Below are 22,948 nucleotides of genomic sequence, written 5' to 3' on the forward strand. Positions count from 1 at the left end.
TGCTGGACATGAAACCTTTATTTTTTTAACGTCTGATGTCTCACCTCCACTTACATGTGTCACCTTTCCTTTTCCCTGAGATCACTTTCTCTGTAATGTTCAGCTCTTCTCTGTGTCCTGTCTGCAGTGATGGCACTTCCAGTAGATGAAATGTAGAGATGTCACTTTTAGGCTTTCTCACCCTGAATGTTCCTTTGCTGAAGAGGCAGAGCTCTGGTTTGTGAGTCAAAGGGGCATCGTGCCAGCGTGGGATTTGCTTTCCTTATGTTTCAGATTGGTGGTGAGAGATGCAGAAATCCAACGAGCAGATAAGAATTCTCATTTCAGGCCTCTTTATTACTCTGATTTGGAACTGATGGGATCTGATTGGCAATCCCAAACACATCAATGTAACCAGAAATAGGGCGCTCCCTTCTTGTTTCTCTTCGGCTTTGCTTTTCTTTAGTAAAAGCATTGGATCAGAAAGGTTAAGCTGTTGTTGATTCCATGGTTCATGGAAAGTTAGGATTTAGTTGACATTTCTTTCATAGTTGACCTGTGTTAAGGAAGATGAAAAGTGGATAGTACATTAAGTGGAAGTGAGATCTCCCCCTACCATTTTTACAGAAAGAAAACAACCCTTCTGTGTTTGAGCTGGTCTAAATGGGCACAGCAAGAAGTAAAAACTCAGAAATCTCTCCTAGTATTCTTTGTTTGTGTTTATGGTTTTCTCTGGGCTGGGGATATTTCATATTCTGAAAGCAAAGTCTAACTAAAAATGGGTATTTAAAATTAATTGGTTTCAATAAAGGGCTGCAAAATGCTGTGTAGGCACTCATAGCATGACATTAACCTGGTTTGTATTAATTTAGTTTGTTTATTTGGAAGAGGCTGAAGTGAATCCAATAAACCCAGTCTAAATTTAGCCCATACAATTTCTGAGCGTAGACAAGATCATCCACCTTACATGCATATTTTTTCCTTGCATTTTACAATAGGCAAATATTATTCTCATGGAGATTTGCAAAATGAAGGGCCAATAAAAAGTAGCATCAAGAAAATAAGAGATTTTTTTAAGTTTCCCAGCTTAGGAAAATGAAGAGTGGGACAAAGTGCTCTTTCAGTGATCTCCCTAAGCATGAAAATATGCCATTGTGTTAATTATCTACATGCCACTGATACTGTATTTTCCAGGAGCACAGTAGGATTGATCCTGATCCATAAAGGTGCAAGATAGTAAATTTATCAGTGCTCCATAATTTAAAGTAGTAAAAATGACAACTGAAGCTGCTCCACTGAGTAACTGGAAGACTTGAGCTGTGCTTAGTTCTCCTGGGAGTCCTGCTTCTGACCCCATTAAAACTGCTGAAGTTTTCACCACTAACTTTCACTCTACAAAAATCAGACTGTAGGGACAGCAAGTGACTTTCTCCTAAGATATTTCAAAGCTTAGGCAGTTGGAGGTTATTCACTTTCAATCCTGAGGATAATTCTCTTCTCCTCTTTCACCCTCTGTCATTGCTTGCACCTGTTCCTTAGTTCTGAGTTAGGAGGGAAAAGGGGCATGAGTAGATCAGTGAGGGATCCACCTTACTGAGAACCAAAGAGTACTTGGTTGTGAGGGTGGGAATAAAAGAGTGAAAGAACAGATCAAAGAATGAGGATATAAACTAATGGAGAGGATGCTGGCAATGGAGGACAGCACTGAGGTTGAGTGTCTTATTGGGCACTTTGGCAGAAACAGAGGAGAAAGGGCATTGATGACAGTCCACTTTCCTTCTGGTTCTGTTCCTAAATAGGAATTGGGTTGGTAGCTCCCATGGGAACCAGGCAGTCTCTTTGTCTGAAGAGTCACAGAGATACAGAGACCTTGACTTTCCAGTCATCAAATCTCCAATTTTTTTTCAAGTCCTTAACTTAGTGCACAGAAACTGTCAGAATCCTTGAAGACAAAATTGTTAATAACTTAAATGCTGAAGTTCTCCACTATGTAGCTGTTGACCTTTGAGGAGTCTGACTGCTTACTGAGATTATTTCATTAGTATTTGCACATTGACTTCCTGCCAAAAAGTCAATCTGCTTTTCCTTTGCATGGTTTTGTTATTTTGAAGGTCTTCAGCTGTGGAACAAAATCCACTATGTAACAAAGAGCTGGCAGAGTTGGAAGCTTTCCAGGAAAAACCTTCCCAGGTTAAACTCTGGTGATGCTGAAATATTACAAGTGTTTTATGTGGCCTCCTTTCCCTTGTGCCTTACCCAACATAGCTGTTCCTGAAGAAAGGCAACAGATAGTTTTAGTTCCCACTGCCCTCAAGAGAATCTTCTACTTGTTACCTACAGGATGGAATTTATTTGAACTTGGGATCTGGACTTTGCTTTTTTCTTTTATCAGCCTCGAAAAAGATTGTGGTGGTTTTTTTTTTTAAAAAAGATGTCTATGATGAGCTTAATGATCCCTCTCATCGAGTTGTTTAGTTATGATACAAATGACAGTATGGATCTCATGTCATATTTAGTTGCTCAGCATTTCTACCTTGTTGAAGACACTTATACAAGGTGTCTAAAATAACATGTAAATGTCACAGTGAACAAAGCATGAGGAAAGGCTATTTCAGAAAGGACTGATTTGAAAGCAGATTTACTGCTAGTGGCCACCAGGAAAATGTCAATTTATTTCTGATACAGAATCAAGAAGGAGAAAAAAAGAGGTACATAATCTTTTTTTTTTTTTTTTCTCTCCTTCCCCTGATTTCCTCCCCAAACCAAAGGAAAGGTCAAAATGTCACCTCAAAGATTGGGATGGAGGTGGCAACTTCCTATGGGCAGTTAAAGATGTCTGAACCACGAATGTCCTATTTATTGAGCCTACAGGGCTGAGATCATTTTTTTTATGCTAGACAGAAATTGATGATCCTGTCAAATACTTGGAGGCTGGAGGACAAAGGTATGTTTTATAACTTATCATTAGACTCCGAGTTCCATCCTTTAGTACATTGGCAAGGCCTGCATTTCACAGGGGATACACTAAAGTAATTCTCATGTTCCAGTCCAGTGGAGTAAACAAACTGCTGCATTCTGCACATGCTGCAGATTCAGGATCAGCTTCAAGGAGAGCCCAATTAGAAGCATATGAAGGCAGCCTGGGCTGTCTCCCTGGGATAGGGAATGCATGGCTAGGGATATTCATCTAATGCCTGATGGGATGGAGCTCTCCTCCTAATTGGAGCTTTTGGATGCTACTACAACCCAGATGATGTTCTGCCCACTCAGTCAGCACAGCTCCACTGATCTTACTAAATATACATCTGGCTCTAGGCTGTGTCTTCCCAGAGGAGAGGGCTGTGGGCCTTTATTATTATTCTCAGTTATTTCCAGGTTAATGCAGTGGAACCTCTGGCTCAGGAGATTCCTAAACCTCTAGCTGTAATGGCTAGCAGCTTTTAGATGAAGGATCTGTCTTTGCTGCCTGATTTTGTATTCTTTCTTCTAACACTTTTGCTGCTTAGTATTGCTGCAGATCAACAATTCCCAAACTTGTTTGCACCTGCATCCAGGGTATGGGATAATGGGAGATGGAGCAATTTTGAGAATACTTGGCCAGAGGAGGGAGAAGAGTGTGAAAGAGCTGGAACAAGAAGTGTTCATGGGTGTCCCAGGAGCTTAGAGCTTCACCACTGCTTTGCCATCTTTCCCCACTGGGATTACTTTCTTTCAGGACCTTTGTTAAAAACCAGCTCAGCTCTTTTTCCTGTGTCCCCTGGTTCTGTCCTTGCTGAGTGCAGTGCCTGTCCCTTTCTTCAAGTTTCTTTTTACTGCTGCAATTGCTGATCTCTGTGCTGACCTCCCCAGGAACATCCCCTCTCCCACCCCCAGAAGCTCTTCCCTAACCCACTCTTAAAGGCAGCGCTCCGGTCTCGTGGACTGGGCTCTTCCCGGGTTGTTTGATCTGACCTGCTGTTGTTCTTTCGCATGAATTACATTCCCATCTCTCATGGTTGCAAATATTATGCCCACAGATGTACACCCCATCACACACAGACGTAGATTTGCATATGTAAGCACGATAAAGATGGGAGTCAGCATCTGAGAGAAACAGATTTCCTTGGTAAGCTCAAAATAAGTTCCAAAGCCTACGCCTTAGCGAGTGAAGGGCCTTGGGCTGGCTTTTGGTGTCTGCTGTAAGTGGGACTCGCTGGCTGGGTGAAGGCAGCTGTGCTGGGTGTTGGGTGGGGAGACAAGCAGACAGTTGGTGTGGAGGAGATTGTGCCCAAATGTGAAGCTGTGGAATGGTGGAAGCAAAGAGAGAAGGGGGAGAAAAATAGCTCTGAGAGCCAGTTAGGTGTGGGGAAAAGAGAGGAAAGATCTAATCTTGTCATCACTTTGGTAGGCACTAAATTATGCTTTTTGTTAGATTATTTCTTTATTTATTTTAGTTTTATTTAAAAAACGAGAGGAGAAGCAAGCGAGGAATTCATACACATTCACAATTTAAAGTTATCTTAACAGTTCAGAAATACCAGTGCAAGGGTTGTGTGGGAAAAGGCACCAATTTAGCACATTCTTGTTTTATTGCAGAGGTTGTGGGATGCAGTGACTAAAGGAAGAGTATTGCAGGAAGAGTAAAAGATAGTCACAAAGGATTTTAAGGGTTATCTAGAGAATAGAATTTTATCACTGTCTCTGCCAGAATTTGTGTTGCTTGGCAACACACTTTAATCAAACTTTTCAAGGGTGGTCACTAATTGTGTGTTCCTTTTTTCCTCTGAGGCCTGATTTGCAGAATTCCTGAACAGTTACAGCTAAAGCAGGTCAATGGGAGAAATATTTTATATGTATCAAATGATCTGCAAGTCTAAATACTGTAAAAAAAATACTGGGGCTATCAACTGGCTAAAAAACGTAGAGAATATTTTTTCTGACTCTGGCATTCACTTGCACGTTTGTAGAAAAGGGACACAACCTCTTCAGGAATGCTCAGAAATCAAACATTTTGGGAGTCTGAGTCATGCAAAAATCCATGCTACTCCTACCTCGAAGTGCCAGGAGGTCTGGCTGACATGGCCTTTCATGGCACTGCTTGGTTGGCTTCAACTAATGAGCCTTTGAGCCCCTTCTCTGTAGCTCAGTCCTGAGGGCTTGGGTGGGGAAAAAAACCCTACTCAAACAGCCATATTAAGGAAAGCATAAAGCAAACCCAATTCCCTCCTTTTACCCAGTTTTTCTGCTTCCAAGTGCCAGTCACCTGAATTTCTGCCAGCTTATCTGACCCAAGAACCATTAGCTTCTTACTTCAGTATCAGGTGCTGATCTGGGTTCAGATCATGCTCTGTTGAAGTCATTGTGGATTTGACCAGACTGAGTGGAGGAGAAAGAAAATCAGACCCTTAACAAGACAGCTTTTGCTACCCTGCACAGGCCAGAGATATCAGAGCTTTGTCCTGGCAGCAAGTCCTCTTGTTCACTGTGGCTTAGAATGAAGTTTGGAGACCTTTTCCAATCCTAAAACCCAGACAGGTCTTTTTTTGAGGGGAAAGAGAAAACACTGAAATTCATCTTAGTTTTGTCATGTTTCTGTAGGATAACAGTAATGTGACTGTGGGCCATATGTAATGAGGTGGCTGCCTTCATCCAGCCCCTAAAGTGCTGCTTAATCTGTATACTGAGGATCATAGACCATCCAGCTCTTCTAAAGCATGGAGGAGTATTAAAGAATTTCTGTATTAGCTTTTTATAAAAGGATACCAGCATGTGTAGGAGGTAAGTAAAACATGTCATCTTTTAATCCATTAGGAGTGCCTGTGTGTGGTTCTTAATTCAAAGCCTAAAGAAATGTAAGCTATTAAAACAGTAGTTTCTATTTCTATTTCTATAGGACCTTTTACCCCAATATCTCAAAATGTTTTCCACTCCTTGTTATAGAGAAATAAAGAGATGCTGCTGCTCAGTGTGTACAAACCTCTTTGGGGAGGTCAGAGATGGTTGACTCATAGTTCACTGCCAAATCAGAATAGCCGAGCTTTGCACTGCATTTCACAGAGATAATTGCCCAGACAAACTATAAAGTAATGAAAAAAACTGCCTTGAGGGTCTTGAGGCTTCCAGGTCCAAATCTTGTATCATTCTTAGTGTAGATTTATGTGAGGCAGGGCAGCTTACAGCTGGTGGATACTTGAAGTTGAAATAGGGTAAATGATGACAGCTTTTATTATGTTAGTTAAACCCAGTGCAAATGTCTGTGTTAACATTTCAAGTGGATTCTGACCTCATTTATGTTGATTTATGGTAGAAATTGTGTTTACAAGTTGTGACACTAACCCAGCTAATACTGTACTAATTTCTATTGACTGAATTCACGTGAATTGATGGAGCCTCTGGGTCTGCAGACAAGACTTTGACTTCGTTGGGACACAGAGCCATGGAGAAGGATGCTGATGAATAGATGATGAATAATACAAAATGCCTGTTTAGGATGATAATTATGCTAAGGAAATAGGCCCTTGCATGTCCCTAATGTCACATACTACTGTCAACCACAATTCACCACAACACCAGTGCACGTGATGCCACACTAAATTCAAGAATGTGGCCGAATGCAGATGGAAGGAAAGTGGTGCTATTATTTAAGCAGTAATTTGGAGTTTAGGGTTAACTTAGTTTCCTTAGCTTGTCTTTAGCATTTATTTCTATGTCACTTTCTGATACGTGTTCAAGGAAGAGGAGAAAGATTGGCACTTGAGATGGGAGGTGACAGGATTTCAGAATTGCTGTGCTTTTTGAGACAGTTAAAATTTGCTGAGCTTCTGGATCACTTTGACATTTACTCAAATCACAGCACTGTTATCTGTGGGTTCCTGCTGTGTTTAATAGCAACAGAAGGGGTAATGCCTAACATTTTAATGTGTGCTTAGCCTCTGATCTGTGACAGGTCTATAATTGTGTGCTGAGAATTCTTTGAAGATGTCTGATGAAAAGTGATTAGTGATCACTTTTAGATTATTGACTTAATTTCTGAAATGGAATGTCTGGTCTTTCGGGGTTTTGTTTGTTTTTAATACTCAGTAATGGAGCTTGATGGTCCACAAAACATTTTGTTTGTTTGTTTGTTTTCAGAATAGCTATCAAAAAATTAAAGGAAATAATAGGTTGACATCCCTATATCCTTATGTGGTAGAGTTTGCTGAATGCCATTCATGCCAAAGTATCATTTTACTCGTGCCAAATTCACCAAAAAGTTCTGCAATTGGATTAATTAAATACCACCCAAAGGAGAAAACGTGTTCTTTTACTATGAGCTATTTCTGGGATAGAGGAGAGGAAGGGTGTAGATCTCCCTTCCACTCAAATCCAATCCACTGTTATCCCTACAAAGAGTATTAGAATAAATATTGCCCTATAACTGCTAGGATAAACAGTGAGAGTTATTGGATTGCCATTGAAGAAAAGTGATATTTTAACAAAGCATAAACCCAGAATTTATTAATTTTGCGTAGTCTCCTGGTTCTCTGGGAGTAACCACACCTTACTTACTTCCTTAATACCCTAGGTGGTTTTGTTTACTGTCCTGACATCTCCCACACACTGAGGCTGCTTTGTAATGGCAGAAAATAATAAGAAGAAATGGTGAATGTTTGTAAAGTAAATATTGTCACCACTGGGTGAACCTGCTGCTGGAATAGCCCCACATTTAACCAGCTGAGCTGTGCAGCAGTACAAGCCCAGTGCTACAATCCTCATATCTTCTTCAACACAACTCAGGGTTGCAGTTTGGAAAAGCTCAGTTAAAGGAATCCTTACTCAAAAAGAGAAACTGTGATACAGATGGGTCACAAAATCCCTTGTGTTTGTTCTGGAACCATAGTCAGTATTTGAAGTTATCAGGAGAATTCCTATCAGTTTGAATGTTTCAGAATGCTCCTGGTGTAAGCTGCCACGAGAGCACCATTTATCAAAATGTCTTGTTCTGCAGAGTGCTGTGTCAGTCTTGTTAAACCTTATTAATCATCACTTGTACAAGAAAACTCTTTGAGTTACATGGACTGCTGGCATTAGTGAGAGTTACAGACTCCAGCTCCTTATTCTGTACCAATAAGAAGACCATAAACAATTTGAGAACCATGAGGTGAAGTGGTGAACACACAGAAAGGATTTGGCCAGGGGTCTGAAGGTCAGCAGAAATTTGAAGCAGGTTAAACTGCTTGTCCTCCAACTAAATAATGGGGTCTCCCAAGTGACCTATATTTTATACTGTTCCTAGCACATGACCTCTACAAGGTTTTGGGGCTGCAAAAATGACAGAAGAAAAAAATAAAATAAATAAGAGCAGTCTTATCAACATATTGCTGCACAAAGTTGCGTTGGGGAAGAAACAAACAGATGCCACGTACACAGTACCAGAAGGGTTTAAGAAAACATGATTCCTTTTAGGTATGTGGCTGGATCAACTCCAAGCATGTGTGGAAGGGTGGGGATCAGTCTGACTAGTGCAAAGTAAGTTGGCATCTTCTGGTACTGAGCTTAGTTTCCTGTGCAGCTGAGTGAAAACCTGGCATTGTCACATGCCATTTGCAGTGAAACTGGGCTGGTACGAGGTTGAAAAGTGGATAAAGGGCCCCAGTGTAAGATCCTTTCCATGCATCCACTTTTGTCATCCAGTTTTGACCCTAAGCATCTGTCTAACGGGGCTCAAAATCAAGTTTACAGAGTCAGTAGTATTATTCCTTGCATAATTGTATGGTCACCCAGGCAGAGATAGTGGGCTGTGCTTTCTGTGCATTATTCATCAGCCCTCACTGGGTTTCCCTCATGGTTACTGTAGAGTTTCATGAACAGGCATTAATGCCAAAGGGAGAACTAAAAGGAATTGTCAGTTTCTTATGACAATTTTAATGTCTGTGAGATTAACATTAAACTTACTTAATTTGTTTTGGCACAAGTAATTGTTTGCTTTAGATTAATTCCAGTATTCCAAATATTTTTTAAAACTGCTGGTCCCCTCACTACTTTGCCTGGCATTCAGGAGGTTATTTCAAGTAGACTTAAGATTTTATAGGCTAGCTGAGATTTTATGCATAAAATTCAGTATATTCCAGTTGGAAGATCAAAGAACTGGACGTAACTTACTTCCTACAGAGTCAGACTTCTCCCATCAGTGTCGTCACTGACTTCTGCTTGTCTTTCCCCCCCTTTCCTTCTCTACTTGTGCTTTTCAGCATCCAGATACAAAGCAGATCTGATATCTGATGCTGCAGCCATGGAGCCGTGTTAGCCTGGTACTGAGACACAGAGCAGTCTGTATCTGCTTGGAGATAGATACAGATATAGATATATTATATACAGAGAGAGAGATAATGTCACATCTGACTTCAGGCAAATCATGGTAAAGAAAGTGGCCAGTCAGTTGTCAGCAGAGTGTGGTTGATACTCCCCTTTCAGCACTGCAGATGTTCTAGGAGGGCAGTCTGGTTGGCCAGGCCTTTCTCATCTGTGCCTGCAAGCCTCTCTGCATACCTAAATCCAGGGCTTGAGTGGGAAAGGCTGAAATACAGGGAAGGAGGGAGGTAGAGGAGGTGCTGTGTTTATGAAATAGATCTATGGATCTGCATATCCCACTGTTCTGTGTTCCCATCTCCAGTGCTCAGCATATGTGGAAGAACTCAGCAGGCATTTGTTTGTGGATAATCAGGTATGGGATGTCTGTGTCTCCAGGGTGTGTGGTGTGTTCTTCAGGCAGCTGCACAGCAATGGATTTGCCAGAGCTCTCCTGCATCATTCATTGAAGCATTCTCTGATCAAAACCGAATCCAGTAAGAATCTTCATTGGAGGAAACAAAGCTGCTCTGAACTGGCCTAAATTCAAGGACATTTCCCTCTCTTTCTGATATTTTGAAAGCTGGTGTGCTGGGCCTCTGGGAGCTGCTGCTGTTGGAGTACATTGCTTTGTACTATTGCACTGTGGGGGTGTTTTTGAAGTTGAAAATCTATTCTATCAATAGATGGACAACTGTTTTGGTGTTTCCATAATTTAAATGTTGTAGGCAATGAGTATTATTGATGGACTGGTGTAAGAAACCTGGGTAACAGGTGCAATGCTCTCTGGATTTCAGAGGACATAGGAAATTACCAGGTGTCTCTGCTTTAGATATGGCAGGTTAATAAGAAAGGAAACACATATATTTGAATTTCTGACTTCTATTTCCAGTCCTGAGTTAGTTTTGCCTTCACTAAAAAATAATTCTTTCCTGTTGCTACTGGCAAGAGTAAAAGACTGTCTGAAATTTCTGTGGATTTTGACTTGGAAAAAACAAGGACCACACAGATGAGAAGAAGGAAAGCCAGGAAAGCCCTGATGAAATCTTTGCAGTGACGTATTTCTTCTTACAGTTTCCTTGACATAGATACATTTTTTAAATTACTACCTTTGGTGGCTTTTTTTTTAATTTTTCCTTCATCTCTATCCAAAGTCTCATCTCTCAAAGGACAGGAAGAGCAAGCTATAAATAACAGATAGATAAATGAAGGTGTTTTGGTTTTTTCCTACCTGGGATTTCTGCATCAATAATTTAGAAAGTGATTAAAATTCTTTGCAAAATGAAGCCGGTATGTTCATCACAGCCAGCGTGAAATACCTTCCATCTTAACTTCAAAACTACACAGGAAAGAGGCTGAGAAGGATCAACTGGGGACATGTTTGCAGGGACCAAGAAGCCAAGAAATGTAGTTGGGTTCAGAAGGATTAACTGCACTCTACAATCACCCAAGGTGGACAGAGCTGCGTTATTTCTAGTCAAGAATATTACTGTTGGTTGGGATTGGAATAACAGAATAACTGCATCAGAGTGCCAAAGTAGCACTGCTGTCTCAGGAATCGGTCCAGAGAGGGGGAAGGGAATAATTTCTTCCAGGATCAGTGGATAAACACAACTATGGACAGATGGATGATAGAAGTAATCTCTGAGGGATACTCCCCAGAAATGCAGGGAAGCAAAAATGGTGGGGGAGAGATATGGAGAGAGATTTGTTTCCTGGAAAGGCTCGGAACATGACAAAGTAAAAATAAATTTAAAAGTTCTTTTCATCTGACAAATGGGATAAACAAGCAATGCCTCCAAACTGGTAACATATTTAGGAATATTTTTTGAACATAGTCTAAAATAAACCACTAAAGGCTGTATGTTCAGGTATTTGCTATGGCTGCCATCACTGTAGTAGCTAAGCAGTAATTAATGAATTGGGATGTTGATATAGTACAACATGGCTGGCAACTGAGATGAACAAAACATGCTCTTTTCCTATCAGTCTTGTGCTAGAACAGCAGCTGTTCTAACTAGAATGACCTTTTCCTCTTGCTGCTCCTCAGTTCCTTCACTGCAGTTCAATTCTTCCATAATGATTTCCCACCTCTAATTTTAGAGGACCAAAAACAAGCTGCTCTTCCCTTTTTCCAGGTTTGGATAAGCCTTCATCCTAACACTGATGGTTACATGGAATAAACAGGTAGTAGTGAAATGTGTACTCTAATTTATTCATATGAATTACTCTGCTTTGGGTTGCAGGGTGGTAGTTTGGTTGAGGAGTTGATAAGACTCCTTAATTTTCTTCTCTACTCTCCTGAACTGCCTCTTGTGTTGTAAATTAAATTTATGCAAAGTAAGTTAAGGCTGGTGATGCACAGTGTTGAAGTTTGTTTTGTGGCCAGTTTAATAGAAGTGGGAATCTGAGCTTGCACTTGGTTTTAGTAAGTGATTTTGGGTTCATTAGTGATGTAGTGGGGAAGTATAACAGCACTTACAACCTGGGATAGCTTTCTATGATGCAGGGTCAGAGTCTCTGCTTGCTTTTTGGGGACTCTAAGAATTATTTCTTTTTGGGAGATGCTCTAACTTCCCCCAATTATCTCAGAAACAAATATCCTTGATTAGTCCTTTTTTCTTAACTCCAGCAACCTACACTTATTTTTCACAGTTTTTCCCGGAATGTGAGTGAAAGAAATGTTTATAAAACCCCTGTATTGTTAACATGGACCTTGGAAATATTTTATAGCCCATGGCATCTCATTCTTTGGTAGCACACAGAAACAAAGCTGGTGATGCTAACCCTTTTTGGCAGCTTAAAAGGAATTTAAGTTCATTGCTATTCAAGATTCTTCTATACTTGCCATGTACAGTAATGGCAATAAGCATAAACTGGGCCCTCTTGAAAATCTGCATGATGTACTGACGTTATTTTGAGCAAGTCAAGATCTCTTTAGTCTGAAACAATAATTCATGTTGAAAAACACATCATTTGTTAACACAAATCTTGTTAACACCGCTGAAAGTACTGTTGTTTACTGGAAGAAAGGCTGTCACTTACCAATTCAGAAAAATTAGCTACAAAGTTGGCTTTTTTTCCCCTGTTCTGTTAAGAAATGTCTGGTAAGTGAGAGCCAACTCTTGCTAGAAATAGCTGCAGTGGTGATGGTGAAGAGCAATTGCAATAGTCACATTATGATGGGTTCAATTTTCTGTCATGATGCCATTGCCTGAAATGGATCCATATTTTGGCTTATCCTCTGACACTGGATTTCTTCTTGATGTTATTATATGGGCAGAAAAACACTTTTTTGACTTTGTGATCTCAGAAAGCGCCAGGACATAAAGTTTAAGTGCTGAGGATTTAGGTGGCCCAGTGAGCTGTGAGATGATCTGGATTAGTGCCCTGACTGCCAACCCCAGGATGCCTGGAAATCTAGGACTCTGAATCCAATTCAGCATGATCAGAATAATTTTGCCTCCCCTTTGCCATCAGCTTTTGAAGGATGGTGTTGTTTGTCAGGGTTGCTTTTGTTTCTGTGTAGCTGCGTCAGCTGGGAGAAAAGGACCCTTCCTGTGCATCACTTTGTGTTGACTGGAGTTGGAGTCATATACATACAAGACCTCCAGACTGCCCCTCCTAGTTCTGCTGAGTTCTCAAGGGCACCTTTTCCTCTTTTTCAGTTATGGCCCTTTGTCAAGACCGTGGAAAATGCTCATAATGGTCTTGCTTAAGCATTTTGAATTCTCTGTGTAGGATGTAGCTCTGAAATGTTTCCATGTCACATTCTGGACTGCAAGTCTTAGTGTGCTGTAGAATTCCGTGGAATTTGGGGCTGCTGTGTATTTTATAGGATCAAGCACCTAATATTGATGCCATGCCATTATTCCTGTGGTTAATTGGAAGACCTTGATTTTTACCCCCTGAGTTTGCCTGAGCTGAACGCTTAAATTCTGAACACTGCTCTCCCATGGGAAGACTGATGAAGAAATAATTTCTCTTTCCTGAAGCCAGAGATCTGAGAAAAGAAAAAAAATGTGCCTGTGGCAGCTAACAGGGCAGTCCCAAACTGTTTGTGCTACTCCTGATTGGAAACTTTGTGTTTAGAGAGTAGAGAGAGCAACTGGGGTCAGAAACCTGATGAGAAGTCAATATCACATGTGCTCCTCAGGAAGGAACTTCGTGGTTTCCTTTTAGAGGAAACCTTATTAATTTAGCATTAATAATGTATTGAACCTTTAAGGCTCCAGGATATTGAGGCCATTTCTTTGAATTTGCTGAGTGTCCCCAAACCACATTGAAATTGATGGGAGTGGAGGGCATGCAGTGCGATGGAAGGAGATGTTCTGAAGTTAATATCACAGGATATCTTGCTGCTTCTTACTGCATTATTTTATAAAGCTCCTCAGACTTTAGATCTAGGCATAATTAAAGAGCTCATTGGAGAGAGTAGGCTGCTGTGTGTGCTGATCAGAGACTCTCTGGGAAACACCAAATTGTATTAATGTGGTTTAGGGCCCCTGAAACCCTAAACATGCCACCAGTGATTGAGATGAAAGGTGCTTGAGTCTCTGGTGTCAGAATTTCCCACCCTGCTTGCAATCAGTACTATGTTCTAATTGCTGCAATACAGCTGTATTTTTCCCCTGCATTAATTTAATTGCTTTGATTTCGTACAGTACTTCAGCTCTGATGCAATTCTGACTCTTGTGCCATGGAAGGAAGAGAACAATACCTCATTCAAAAGTAATGTGAACCCCACAGATATGAAGGGGATCTGAGGAAGCAGAGGCTTTGTATCCCTAGTTGATAGAGTTTGTAGGTAGAACCTTCACTATTCTTTCATTTAAAGCTGCTCAGCTTTCCCAGACAGCAGAAAAAACTACATGGAAGTTCCCTGTCTCAGTTGTTTCAGAAATTAAGAAATTGCCAAAAAAAGAATATTATTTTCAAAATTGAAGCAAATAACATTCAGTGTAACACTGCCCTAGCATTCCAGCCAAGCTAGCCAAAAAGTACTTGGAGAGTGCAAACTACCTTTTACATTCTGTGATCTAACTCTTGTACATGTGTGTTAGTCACATCAAGGGACAGCAGCTTTATAGGGACATTTGGTGTTCTACAAATTGAGTTAGGAACAGTTTTGTGTCCAGTTGGGTGCAGTGATTATCAAGTAATTCACCCTGCAGTGCGCCCCATCATGTATGTTTGTGTATTTCTGTGCTCGGGGAAGGAGGAGTCAAAATGGTTTCAACTTTTTCTGACTAAGCTTTAGATTCAGCCTGTGCTTTTATTCATTTATATTAGAACTCATATAACAGTCACATGATTGGACATGTAAGATTCATGGAAAAAGTGCTTGTTACAAGTTGGCACCTACCACCCAAACCCACATTGATACAACTCCCTTAAACAGCCTGATAGAGCTTGTTCATCTTGTATTCTTCATCAGCTTTATTGGGAATGATTCCTGCTTACACATGAGCTTATCTGAATGGTTTTGATAATATTCAGAGGTCAGAAGGCAAGGAAGTTGGTAAATAATTACATTTCTACCCTCCTCAAAATCCAGCTAACTCAGGGTCAGTAGCTGCAGCAGTTGGCTGTGTTGTAATGTTGCCTCACATTGTCGCTACTCCCTGTCCATATGAGCCTGCTTGTATGAAATCTCACCCTTTGGCCAAGGCTTGTAATTGGAATCTTATCAGAAAACAAAATCACAGTCAATAGAAAATGCACAAAATAGTCATGTCTCTGTGCCACAGCAGAGTTCCCGTGGTAGTGCCTTACTTTTGCCCTCAGATGTGATAAAATCAGGTCACATCCATTTGCCTTGTGTTGAATACTGCTTGGAATTCACAGCAGCAGTGAGAGCTTTTGCACATGGGAATGGGGGGAGAAGGATTTATGGAATTGGAAAGTATTAACTTAACGAAAGAGCATTTGCATGTTTTCTGAGCAAAACATTATCAAAAAAAAAAAAAAAGAGGAAAAAATCTGGCATAGCTGATGAAAGCATTTTATTTATTGATCCCCTTATAATCCTTTGTTTTCTTTTTCCTCCCTCATCGTATGGTGATGCATACAATGCATTCCTAAGCAGGCCAACCTTTCCTGTCCTGTAGCTATTCATTTATAAATGGTGCTTTATGTAGTGCCTCAAGTGTGTGTTGTTAGGGTCTTTTAATATAAAAAGGCTGCATAAAAACATCCAGAATAACAGCTGCAATTATGTACAGACTTGTTTTAAACAAACTAAATATTAATTACAGAGGGCTGAATCTTGAGCTAATTGCATCTGCTTAGTTCCCCTGCTGTCAGGTCCACTTTGTATATGTGTATTCCACTTGCTTTAAGAGGCATTTGTTGGTGGGAGCCAAAAGCTGGTATTGGTATGAATGAAAGTGTTGAAACTTGTATTTTAGATTGAATAAGCCTGTCTCCCATCCAGATTTTAGGCAACCCACCCTTGGGTTTAACAGTGTACAAAATACCCATATGAAATTCAGTAATCAAAGCTGATTATATTAATTAAAAAGTAGGTACATTACCTTAGATTCTGTATATGGAGTTTAGCAAAAATTATTGACATTTTTCTTTTTTTTATTTTTCCTTTTTTTTTATGACCTAATGCCTTGCACTAAGTTTAAGATGAAACCAATGGCTCACAGTTGCAGCTGATTTTCTTTTTAATCTCATAACTATGTAGAAGGGGTAACAGTGATAAAAATGTGATGTACTTAATGCCAGGACAATACTAGTCAGGTTATTAGAAGCAAGACTTAAGTAGGACTGAGTATGCAGAGTGATAATACAGCAATCAGACGAGCTCAGATCAATAAAATTAGGATGCAAAAAGATCTTTTTCCTAACTGCTGTAAGCCTGATTGTCCCAGTCTAGCATTTTCCATCCCTGTGAAATGGCAGTAAAGTGAATGGAGAATTCTGATCTGGCAGGATTCTACTCTTGGCTCATGCCCAGATGTGAATGACATAAATGATGGCATCAGATACAAGCCTTTCTATGTTTCATTTAACTACAGAAAATAAATAAGTGTAGGATGGCTTGTTTATATCTTGCAAATAAGCATTTTTACTGAGGGGTGTTCTGTATTAGTTACAGCATTTTATGTCATGTCACCGTCAGCATTCTGACAAGGTGAAGACTTAGCCCTGCAAACTGTGCAGGTGTTGCAGCATCTGCATCATGTCTGATAAAATGTTACCTGGTCACTGTAAAATAGTTTTACTGACCAAGCAGTAGCTTCTCTTTGAAACATAATGCTGCACATTTTAACCTCTAAGCTAGGCACAGTTAACTGCTGACTTTGTGGGGCATTGGCATCTCTGCTGTTTGCATTCACTGTGCATTTTTTGATCCTGTTTCCCTACACGTGGAAGCCACTGGGAAACAAGAATGCACAACGACTTGCAGAATTTAGCCTGTAATTTTATGCTCTGCAATGAGACATACCCCCAATAATCTGACAGAATGAAAGCAACACGTGGCCTATCAGCCCCAAATAAATATCCTGTCTCCTCCACAGCAGCTGCACTGAAAGAGATCTGACATAATGGTGTTATATCAGCAGAGCTACTAATCTCAGATACCAGTGATTCCAATGCCAAGGGAGAGAACACTGCACAAATGGAGGTCATTCAATATCCTCCAGCACTTTGGACAAACGTGGCATTTTGGACTGTCGCTGCTAATGGCAGAACACAGTGCTGATCCTAAAAATTGCTGTTGCAGAGCTCCTCGTGCAGGTAATCTGCAGTGTCTGCTCAGATGGGCCTGTTTATTTTGATGCCTTGCAGAAGCAAAAGCCGTGCTTTAGGTTTCAGTGGTAAAAGCAGAAGTCTCTGAGGTATCACAAATGAAACTTTTCTTTTAGACATTTAACCCTCTTCACGAATACAATATTGCTTTTTAGACCTTTCATCAGCTCATTCCATCAAGGAGCTGCCCAGGAGGAGCTGCAGTGTTGTGGTAGGACCACAGGAGTGTCAGAGGCCACACAAAAAGCCCACGTGGCTCTTTCTGTGCTCCTCGAGTGGCAGAATTGCAATAAGAGGTACAACACAATAAGAGGTACAATAGTTTAGCTGGAATCAGGAAGATGCTGGGATAATTTTGCTATTTTCAGTGTCATGAGGTGGCACATATGAAGAACCTTTCTCCTTGGCAACAATTCCTGAGCCATAAGGTTGAACCTGTTTACCCAGGCACGGAGCCACTGTGTCAGATGGGCATTGGTACCCCAATTGTAGAGACCCTGTGTTGTGTGTGCATCAGGTGTAAGTGTCCCAGATAGGATTCCCAGCAAGGATTGTCCATATGGTTGTTCATTCTAATTTTATATTCCCTCGTTCCACTACTAATCCAGGTATGGGTCTGATTATGTTTCAGAAATAGGGAACAGCTTTTTTTCTCCTTTCGTAAGTCCTCTTGCCCTCTTGTGTAACAGAGATCAGAGTAATGGTTGAGGAGAAGTTTTTGGAAGACAAACTTTCCTCCCTGGCCTTACCAGACCTCATCCTTCTGCATTCAGAGAAATGAGAGCTTTCTAAATCTTTTCCCTTTCTAAGTAAAGTCCCTGTAGGCTCCATCAGAGTAAATCTCTGGCACCAAGCTGGATTTCACATACACAGCAGAGTGGAAATCTGTGTTCAGTCACTCTCTGCACTACTTTACAGGATGTTTTGCCTGAACTGGTATAAAACATTGAGGTTTCAGGGTTCAAGAAAGAGCATGGCACTGGGGATTGTCTCCCTGGCTGCTCCCTCACAGCCACCACCTGCCTTGCCTCTTGATTTCTTCAGTGGCCTGTTTTCTGTAAATCAGCAGTACTGCCAGCACTGCTCCTGCTCTACTTTAGAGGTGGCTGGGGTACAACATCTTACTTTGCTTATTGCACTTCGTGTGTTTCATTTTCATGTGAATTGAAGAGATAGGATCTGATATCTGTGGAATGTGCAGAGTGATGCCAGGTCATGCTCTTGTCTGATAGCTGAAGCAACTGCACAGGCATCCAATTACTTAGTACAAAGCTTTGATAATCTAATTTTCTTGCTCATCTCATGCAGTCTGTTCCATACTAATGCAGCAGATTTTAAAAAATTGTCAAGAAAGTCTTATTTTTCCTGCTATTCCTTTTGGAATTAGCTTTACTAAGTATTGGGGTAACACACTGAAGCACAGCTGCAGAGCCAGAGTCTTTTGATTTTGGTTTAATTTAAACTTTGAATAATGGATTATACTTTTCTTCTGGACCTGGAATGTATCATTTAGATTGGCCACAGAGTGGGAAAAAGCAATATATTTTTCAACTGTATATGCCTCAATGAAAGCTGACAGTAAGCTATTGCATTTGAAAATACCCATCCTCCTCTAAGTCTTAACTTGCTTTTATCTATATATATACGGTTTTCACCCACTTTTAAAATGCATCTGCCTCTGGTAGGGTGAACCAGCTTTAGCTGTGTATAGGACTGCAAGCTGCACTTTAATGCAATGTAATTTCCCAGGACATTTTAAGTAGAAGAATTATGGCTGTGCTTTGATAGACTCACTTATTAGCATCCTCTCCTACTGCTGGAGCATCCCAAAATCTTTGAGGACTTCTTTTGCAGGGGATAGAGGCATAAAACTAAGTGTTGAGATCCAAAATTTGCAGTTCAGACCGGATAGGAATAATATTCTGCTCAGATATTTTGATTGTGCGTTAGGATTTGCCATTTTCCAAATGTTTATGGAGTGCAGTCCAGCACAACAAAGCTATGCACACTTTGAGTTCTCCAGGCAGTGTTATAAAAACTAAAATAAGGAAGCAAATGTCATCTGCAAACCATAAAGAGTGCACAGAGGAACAGTCCCTTCAGTTTAACATGGCACCACTCAGTTCATGGAACAAGCATCAAGGGCAAATCTGCATCCACACATATCCCATTCCACTGGTGTGTCTGGATTTTGGGAAAAGCAGAGTGTTGGTCCTCCTGTCAGGATGTTTAATTAACTTCAGCTTGACTTTTGTTTCTGCAGTTTACAGTCTGTTAAATCATAAACACTGTTTTGTAACTCGTAGAACAGTATGTAATGGTCCTCATCTTGTATTCTTTTTAGCCTGAATTTCACATCCTCGTTATAATTTTTAATGACAACAACAATTTTTATGATTTTGCTGGAACTTTTCCCAGGGTAATTGTGTCTTTTGTAAATAATATGTGATTTAGAAATGAAACTGCAGCAGAAAGTTGCTAAATCCAGCATCTTCTATAGCTGCATATTTATGTTAAGAAATTCTTGGGCCTGCTGCAAGAGATTGAAAGTGTCTTAAAAAGAAGATCAACCCAAAATTTAATTTAATGGTGCACAAGGTAACTGAGCTTTCTGTATCTCAGTGAGAGGTGCTTTAAATAGGAACATATCAAGAAAAATACTAGTGAAGGCAGAACATATTTGCATATCAGCCCTGCTCCTATGAGATAACTGCACATTTATCTTTTTCTGTGTATGTGCTCTTTGAAAATATTTCCAACTAATGGAGATTTTACATTTTGACCACAGAATTTGCTCCAATTCCAATTTCCTTCAAGACAAAGAGAAGTAGTGACCTTATTAACAGTGAACTGACCAATCAAGACCTCTCTGCTCTTGGCTTTTCAAGAGTTCAGAGAAGTCATTCAGGCAGTGGTCCCATCAGGGGCAAACCTTATCCAAAGATTGGCCTTTTTATTGCTGAAGCCTTCAGAATATCGACCAAAGAGGCCTTTTGTTGTGTCACTGCCCTGTGCTGTCAAACACAAGTGTAGAAGAGCTGCATGTCCCACACAAGGACCAGCAGCAGGGTGGCCTGGGGGGGGGATCAGAAACAGGGGCTCTATTGCAGACAGAAAAGATGGGAAAAAAACCCCATATTCCTGCCTCAGCATATCAGCACGAGCTGGTATTTGGGAAGCCATGGGCTGTGCCTTTCTGCTCTGGCTTTGGAACTTGGAGCACAAGGGATGAGAGGGGAAGCAATTACAGCTGTTGTTGCCTGTGGTTCATTCCACCACTTCTTCCCACTTAAAGAGAGACATTGTTAGAGAACTTGGGAGAAGAAAGGGAGAAACTGCTTTTCAATCCACAGCTTGGACTCAGGTATTGATTACCGAGCACACCCCTTTTTCTCTTTTATCCCATACTGAAATTATAGGTGGCATAAAAACCATCGGTAGTGCTAAAAATCCTCGTTTTCTACTTGAATTGTTAAGTTTAGTGATCAGTTCTTCAAAAGTAGAGTGTGATTTACTGCACGAAAAACAGGGACAAGGTTCTCTAGGATACAGATGCTTTGCATGATTCTGTACATTGAATAAAAACACTTGGGAGCCTGAGGAATGTCTCTTCCTTAGAAGATGGTACCCTGGTTAGAGTTTCCAAAGTTTGGCTAATTAAATCCTATGTTTTGCCCTAATTTTATGGTTTCTTTGATTATTTCTTTCTAGCTCAACAAAATTCACCAAAAATCCATGAAGGCTGGTGGGCTTACAAGGAGGTGGTCCAGGGAAGCTTTGTTCCAGGTAAGTGTAATTTTAAAACTTTAGGTTTTATTACATTTTTTTTCCATTAGAATTAATATTTTTTGATTCAGGGAAGATTTTTTTGATTTGGTTTGTTTTATTCATTGCAAAGTTTTGAAGTTCACAAGGACTCAACATCCCATTATAGTGAATATAGGCTGGTGTCTGTCAATACATCATCCAAAGACCATGGCTGTTTTCCAGGAAAGGAATCAGTTTGGTGACATTCCTGGTTTCTCTCAGTAAAACTTAAGTGATGCTACTGGGTGAGTGTGTGTTCTGTGAATAGGAAAGGGAGGACTGAAAAGCAGTACTGTTAACTGGATTAACTTATCTGATTCAGCTCTTCTAGATAATCACATTTCTACAAATTTAGGAGTACACGAGGACAGGAACCTAATTGAAAATGAGCCCAGCCTGCAAGTTTCACTGCTTTTTGTTTTGGAAACAAGAAACAGTGAGTGAAGAAAATTAAATCATAACTTGGCTTCAGTGAGATTTAGTAAATGATAAATTACCAAGAGGCAGCTAAAAGGATTCTGTTCAGTATATTTACAGTGCAGTAGAGGTGAATATGCATTAATTTATGTATATTAGCTGTCTCTTAGAAGGTAAAGTAGCGCTCCAAGTTTTATCATGAATGTACCATAAAAATTGTCAGATGATCATGGCTATTGTGTGAGCCCCATTCCTAAAAATGTGTAGATTTGATCTGTTGTCAGCTATTTTCACTGTTGAGAGAACTGTAACAATCTGACAGTCTTTCGAAATACCCAAAATGCTGAATGTCCTGATAGGAATATTAGAGCAAATGAGGGGAAATATTTCACCCCACATGTTTCTGGCACTGAAATACCTGTGAAAAGCACGTATGAAAATCAACATCAACAGGCCTGGAGCTTAATTACATATTGGTGTAGCATAAAGTAGCTTTTCAGGTTTACTTGAGATTGGTTTGGGCTGTCAGTGACACTCCAGTGTGTTGTTGTGCATGTTTAGTTCCTAATGCTGGCAGCAGGGGAAGAAAACTGGGGAATATAATCACTTGCTTTCCAGATATTTCAGCCTTCCTGGTTTGCATGACTCAGGTAGATGCCCAGGAGAAAAATTAAAAAAAAATATTTGCTGAACAGACCTAAGCTGAAAGTTATTGAGAAAAATAATTCAATTTTCAGGATGTAAGGAGACAGATGTGATCAGGTAATAGTACTTGTGGTATTCTAGTCTTAATACTGTGAGAAATTTGGGCTTGGGAACATCCTTAGAAGATTAAGGAGGAAACAGTCATGACTCAAGCTTCCAAGAAGGAAAACCTTTTAGACTGGTGTGGAGGGACACCTGCTTTCTGAGAACACCCTGAATTACCCATATCAGCTGAATATTGGACTAACCTAGCACACATCCTCAAGAACTGCTGCAGAAGGACAGTCAGGAATAGCTCCCTGAAGCAGCCATGAAGAAAGCAAGGGTAATCTGGGGACACCCAAATTCTTTCAGGCTGCTCCCTTTCTTTCAGACTCAGCTCTGCAGCCTGTAACCCTCAGCAGAAGAGAGACATGGCATGAAATTTTACAAAACAAACTTCCCCCCCTCAGCAGCACTTAGACTTTGGAGCCTTTGAAAACCATATTTAAAGCATTTCAAGGCTGCATTTATGGTTGTGCTCTCAGACTAACACATCACAAAGGATATGTTAGTGCATATTAAGTTTACCCATCCTGGTAGCAGCCACATATCAGATCTCGCATGAGATGCTAATTAGCACCTGAGAGGTGATAGCTGGAGGCAGGCTGAGGAGCTATTGCTGAAGTTGCTGACTGATGTGCACTGAAGCAAACAGCTACAGCCATCTGCTAAGATGTTTTCTTTCCACAGCTGTTTGTGCTGACCCAGGGCTGGAAGTTAACACCCCCAAAGATATTAAAAGGGAGTCTTTGTCCAAGAGTCTGTCACTGAAGCTCAAAACTGGCATCCAAGCTGATATGATTGACGTGCAGACAGCTCTTGAGCTGCCTGGGGGAGCCCCCACAAGCACAGAGATGATTAACTGGGGGCAATAGAATTGTAAAACGCTGCAGGAGGAGATGCTGGAGTTTGTCTGTCACAGCTTCAG

At 40.5% G+C, this 22,948-nt stretch overlaps 1 protein-coding gene across 2 annotated transcripts in view; it reads left to right on the forward strand.

The window, feature by feature from the left end:
* The window catches only part of CA10 (carbonic anhydrase 10), a 178,311-nt gene that overhangs the window by 15,526 nt on the left and 139,837 nt on the right, over positions 1 to 22,948 (forward strand). For both annotated transcript variants that reach the window (XM_050318968.1, XM_050318969.1), the window contains one exon: positions 20,761 to 20,835. In XM_050318968.1, the coding sequence (XP_050174925.1) occupies positions 20,761 to 20,835 (75 nt within the window). The remainder of the gene's footprint in view (positions 1 to 20,760; positions 20,836 to 22,948) is intronic.

Source organism: Myiozetetes cayanensis, unplaced genomic scaffold, assembly GCF_022539395.1.
Source record: "Myiozetetes cayanensis isolate MyiCay16 unplaced genomic scaffold, myiCay2020 scf22, whole genome shotgun sequence".
Lineage (NCBI taxonomy): Eukaryota > Metazoa > Chordata > Aves > Passeriformes > Tyrannidae > Myiozetetes > Myiozetetes cayanensis.